General features: G+C 49.8%; 1 protein-coding gene and 1 pseudogene across 1 annotated transcript; both read left to right on the plus strand.

Moving 5' to 3' along the window:
- The first annotated feature begins 887 nt into the window (after positions 1-887).
- On the plus strand, positions 888-1,544 carry LOC147098343 (histone H1.1-like). Its single transcript, XM_085969969.1, has one exon. It carries the CDS (start codon positions 888-890, stop codon positions 1,542-1,544), a length of 657 nt encoding a protein of 218 aa, XP_085826095.1.
- A 2,628-nt stretch (positions 1,545-4,172) lies between these two features.
- LOC147098344 (histone H3-like) lies at positions 4,173-5,134 on the plus strand (annotated as a pseudogene).
- Positions 5,135-5,698: the final 564 nt, after the last annotated feature.

Consider the following 5,698-nt stretch of genomic DNA (forward strand, 5'->3'; position numbering starts at 1 on the left):
TTCCTCAGTTCTGTTCCACAGCTTCGGAGAGAGAGATAAACAGAGGCTAGATGGTTGGTGAGATCATAAATCAAATATATTCCTGCCTGCGAACAATTTAATACCTTCAATCCAGATTCGGGTGAACACAGCCAGAGCTGTGATTGGCTCCTGCCCCTGAATCTGGGGAACAGACACTGTGTGGAGCGCCGGCCTCAGAGTGTTTAATACTGACTGAGCTGGGAAACTCCAACTAACCCCCAGAATCGGCAGCACAGGCCTAGCGGAGAGGAAAACCTGTCCTGTGAACTGTAAATCTGGGAACAGATTGTGCTGTGAATGAGCAGAGTGAACACTGTGTCAGCGAGAGTGTGTTAAATGGGCGGGCGGGTTAGATTAATGTCACTGTGTTTGTGTGTCCGCACTCATCGCCGGATGTCAGAGACCCTCTGGTGTAAAATTCAAAGATTTCCCTGTCATAGGATCGCCCTGCCCCCCTGCTCAGCCCTGAAGTGGGAGTTAAACGTGAAGTTTTAATTGATTTCAAATTTCAGTCAAAAAACAGAACATGTCGGCGATCGGGTGAGAGAGCGCGGTCAGTGCAGCAATGAAACGGCTTTAAATTGAAATTGCTGCCTTGAGTTCTGATGAAACTTTCTCAACAGCAAACATCCCGGTCTTCGAGACAGAAAGAGGCCAGTCTGGGAATCTGGAGTGCCCGAGTTTAAATGGACTCGGAGAGTTAATGAGGAGAGAGAAACACAGAGAGGCTGGAGGGGCCGGGAGCTGACAGCAGGATGTCTCCGCCCCGTCCGCTCGCTGCCTTTAAGTTGCTCTGTGCCGCCGCCTCTCGTTTCATTTCTCACCCAGCTCTGACTGTCAGAAAGATTTTCTACAGAGTCGCCGACATGGCTGAGACTGCAGCCGCCGAAACGGCTCCACCTGCCGCCGCCGCTCTAACCCAGTCTCCCAGCAAGAAGAAGAAGGCGGCTCCCCGCTCCAAGCCAGTCGGTCCCACGTTGGGCGAGCAGATCCTCAAGGTTGTGGCGAGTGGCAGCGATCGCCAGGGGATATCGCTGGCCGCGATAAAGAAGGCTCTGGCTGCCAACGGCGTCGATGTGCTGAAGTTAAGTTCCCAGATCAGGTTAAGTATCAAGAGGAAAGTGGGAAACGGCTCCCTGGAGCAGACAAAGGGCACGGGAGCCGCGGGTTCCTTCAGGCTCGCTAAGAAGGAATCCCAGCGGAAAGAGGGAAATAAGGTGAAGAAACCGGCAGCCAAGAAATCTCCAGCCAAGAAACCAGCAGCCAAGAAATCTCCAGCCAAGAATCCAGCAGCCAAGAAATCACCAGCTAAGAAACCAGCAGCCAAGAAAACGATCATCAAGAAGGCATCAAAGTCAAAAAAGACAGCGATAGCGGCGTCTGGGAAAAAGGCGCCGGTGAAGAAGCCCAAGAGCCCCAAGAAGGCCACAGGCGGAAAGGTGAAGGCAGCCAAGAAGGTGGAAAAACCCAAGGCCAAGCCCAAATCAGCAAAGTCTCACAAAGCAGCGAGCAAAAGAAAGTAAAAAGGACAACTTGTAAACATGTGAAACTAAAGGCTCTTTTCAGAGCCACCCACGTCTTTCCAAAAAGAGCTGATCACGGAATCAAATGATCCATGTCCCGGGGCCGCGCTCAGATTCCCGATTCAAATCTTTTCAAATGAACCCCGGCTCCCTGGTGACTCGCTGACATTCGCTGCACCCACCCCTCCCCCAGTGTCTGCAATAAAACACAGAGAATGGGATGTCCCGGGCCCGCCTCACTCTAACTGGGGGGGGTGTTCGGCTCCAGGCTCAGTTCATGGTCATTTTCAGTTCACAGGTTCAGGATGAGAGTCTCTGTGAGACGGAGACACTGGCAGAGATACCCCGCGTCACAACTCAAACCGCAACACATGAGATTCTCCAAATCACCTGGAATAAGGTGTTTGTAAACTGCTGAACCCGTCTGTGTGAGGAGACGGAATAAGGCCAGAGATTGATATGGAAGGAGACGGGTCGACTTGTGTTCGAAGGGACTGCATATAGCGAGATTATTACTGATTGTTAATGGTAACAGGACCTTATTTAAAAGATTCTGGTTTCAGGGAACCCTTGAATATGAAGTCCAAGTCTGTAAGGGTTTGTGCGGAGCGCTGTGTTTCAGTTCTACTGTCGATAAACGGTTGGAATATGGCGATTGCAGGAAGCTGGAGGTGGAGCTGGAAGATCAGAGGCCGCTCTATGCTCTCTCTGTCACCCTTGAAATTGTCTCCTCCCCTCCCACTCTCGGTTTAATCTCTCACTCTGTCTCCTCCCCTCCCCGCCTCTCACTCTGCGCTTTCTCAGTCAGGTCGGAGTCGGCTGTATATAAGAGCAGCCAGAAGCAGTTTGTTTTTCATTCAGCAGAAACTTTGACTGAACAATCATCATGACTGGACGAGGTAAAGGTGGCAAAGGACTGGGCAAAGGCGGAGCCAAGCGGCACCGTAAAGTGCTCCGTGATAACATCCAGGGCATCACCAAACCAGCCATCCGACGCCTGGCTCGCCGTGGCGGTGTCAAGCGGATCTCGGGTCTGATCTACGAGGAGACCCGCGGGGTGCTGAAGGTTTTCCTGGAGAATGTGATCAGGGATGCGGTCACCTACACTGAGCACGCCAAGCGCAAGACGGTCACTGCCATGGATGTGGTGTACGCTCTGAAACGGCAGGGCCGCACTCTATGGATTCGGCGGCTGAACATCTCGACTCTTTCAACCAAACACAACACAAAGGCTCTTTTAAGAGCCACCCACCACCTCACAGAGAGAGCAGTGACCTGGGAACAGGAGCTGGGGTAGATTGTTCTCAAAAATAGATTGGGGTCAGAAATATTATTAACAGATATGTGATGTGTTCTTTAATCTTTGAATTTCGCTTTCGGTTGCACCAGGTTTATGGAGAGAGTTATTTCCTCAGACAGAACATTCCCACTCGGTGTAAAGCCACATCGCGTCTACACATTTGTTCATTGTGCAGTTATACTGTAACGATTCTAATTTGAATAATTAGCCGGCTGGTCGGGCACAAGCCGTTGAATGGGTTACTGAAAAGAGTCCAACTTGTGAATTATTTGTAGCCAGACGGTGGTGTCCGGCACTGATACTGACAGGGTTTGTGAAATTGTGAAATTTCAGTTCAGACATTCGGGGACCTGAAATTACCGCAGTTTGAGCCGCTCTAACCCGACCTTATTTTTGATTGGGGATCCGCCTCACAATCCCATTTCTTAACCAATCACAGAGCCACAGATTAGAAAGTAAGCACGTCATTGGTTGAAATTGTCGACCAGCCGAATAGTTTGATTTTTTTTGTTTCAGAAAAAGCCCGCCAATTCCAGTGCCGGAAAGAAGCGAATTAATCTAAAGTCTAATTTCAAGAACGATTTTAAAATCTCGGTCCTTTTGTTCTGTTATTCTGCGTTCACCGTCAGTAATTCCTGGCGCTGTTCTACGGACAGGTTTAATTTGTCAGCCTCTTATCTGTAACCGGCGGCAATAAGTCTCCATTCAGCAATCTAAAATGTGCCGAGTATCAGATCGCTCACTGCACAGTTCCCGAATGACAGATTATTGGCCAAGGCCCTTCTCACAGGCTCCACGGGGACAGAGAGAAGCGACTGAATTCTGATCCTCTCCCCTGAAAGCGGCGGCTAACGTCACAATGGGACGGGGGAGGGAAATTCTGAATGGGCTGGAGAGGAGAGGTGAGAGGAATCGAGTGGAAGAGCGGGAGATTGGCGCGGGTCCCTTTCCCCGCTCCTGTCAGCATCAACAGCCCAGAGTGCGAGCAATGGGAAAGGCCCTTAAAGCACCAAGCCCAGGAAGTTACATTTACAACATTAAATGATTCTCGCAATGGTCCTTTCAATACGTGCAGAATAAAATCGATTTGTTTGAAAACCTTTATTTCCTGCACTAAAGCTGAGGTGCTTTTTGAAATGGGCGATTAATCACAGCTCAGCCAATCGGGGCCTGGCTTTCCAGCGTTTCGTTGATTGGTCAGAGTTGGGTTTAAAGTGGCTGGGCGCCGGTCTCCAGCCAATCAGTGCTCGGGGCGGTCTCTCACTGACTATAACGAGGCGGACACAGCAGGCTTCGCATTAATAGTTTCTGTGTTCCAGAGTGTGCTGAGATCTGCTCAGAAAATGGCCAGGACCAAACAGACTGCGCGCAAATCGACCTGAGGGAAAACTCCCCGCAAACAGCTGGCGATCAAAGCGGCCCGGAAGAGCGCTCCAGCCACGGGTGGAGTGAAGAAACCCCATCGCTACAGACCCGGCACTGTGGCTCTGAGGGAGATCCGTCGCTACCAGAAATCCACCGAGCTGCTGATCCGCAAACTGCCCTTCCAGCGCCTGGTGCGGGAGATCGCTTAGGACTTCAAGACCGACCTGCGCTTCCAGAGTTCTGCCGTCATGGCCCTGCAGGAGGCCAGCGAGGCTTACCTGGTGGGGCTCTTTGAGGACACCAGCCTGTGCGCCATCCACGCCAAGCGAGTCACCATCATGCCCAAAGATGTCCAGCTGGCCCGCCGCATCCGCGGGGAGCGCGCCTAAACTCACCCTGCCCGGCTCCACACTTTAGCACCAAATACAACAACGGCTCTTTTAAGAGCCACCAAATCAGCAAAGGAAAGAGCTGCAATCGGCGCAAGGCAAATTGGTCCCTGCACGCACCGTACAGGTCTTGTACTGTTACTGTAACTGGGGATTTATAAAGTGCGGACAGTGAATATCTGAGGGTGCGTTTCTAATTTAGGTTGAAATGTGAGTGAGCTGTCAGGAGATTGAATAAACTCGGTCAGTGTGAGTCGGAAACTATAAGTGGGAGTTCTGATATTAAATTGATCCAACTCCACATACCGGGATAGATCCGAGAGAGAGAACGAGGTGCCTGAAGTCTGAATCTCACCTTTAAAACCAACTCTTAATGCGGGGACAGGTGGGAACTTTAGTTACTATTTGGAATATTTAAAAATTAACCAGCGCTGTAATTCTGGTTCGATCCTGTCCGCCAATTAAAAGAGGAAATGTTTGTATGGTTCAGGATGTATATACATCTCCCTATGGAATTAAAGTCCCAATAAGGAACGGTAACCGCTCACTTTATACTCGGTTCTTAACATCCGTTCCAGCTCAATCTGTAAAAGTGAGGTTTCACAGATTATCGATCGACCCTTTGCACAGGCGCTGCTGCGGGAGTGAAACCAGATCTGGGAGTCCTGTAGGGAAGAGGGACAGAGGGTTCAAACTGCCCCCGTTCTGGTCTCTGTACGAACTATCATTCTGGGCTGCTACACTGCAGGAAGTCTCGGGTTAACAAACGGATTGACTCCCAACTGGCTATATAATTTTTTTTAAAAGATCTTGACAGAGAACGAGGTGACTGAAATCCGAGTCTCATCCCTAAAACAAGCTTTTAATTCATCCGGTCTGAGAGCAAAGGGAAAGAGCGAGCAGGGACCGTGTTTGTATTTTACTGGACGAGAAATTCAACAGCGACACTCAGGTCGAAACGGACTAAAACTGCTTATGAGAATTCCAAACTAAATCTGCAGCTGGAATTTAAAGAAAATTCTCAAAAACATTTGATCAGGAAATAATATAATTGCAGTAAACTGAGAATAAACACAGCAAATTGCGTCGAAAGGGACTCG

Source organism: Somniosus microcephalus, chromosome 29, assembly GCF_052327205.1.
Source record: "Somniosus microcephalus isolate GS21.2 chromosome 29, FLI_Smic_1.0, whole genome shotgun sequence".
Classification (NCBI taxonomy): Eukaryota; Metazoa; Chordata; class Chondrichthyes; order Squaliformes; family Somniosidae; genus Somniosus; species Somniosus microcephalus.

What these genes read in the sequence shown, in the direction of transcription:
- LOC147098343 (XM_085969969.1), top strand. Translation starts at nt 888, where the DNA reads ATGGCTGAGACTGCAGCCGCCGAAACGGCTCCACCTGCCGCCGCCGCT.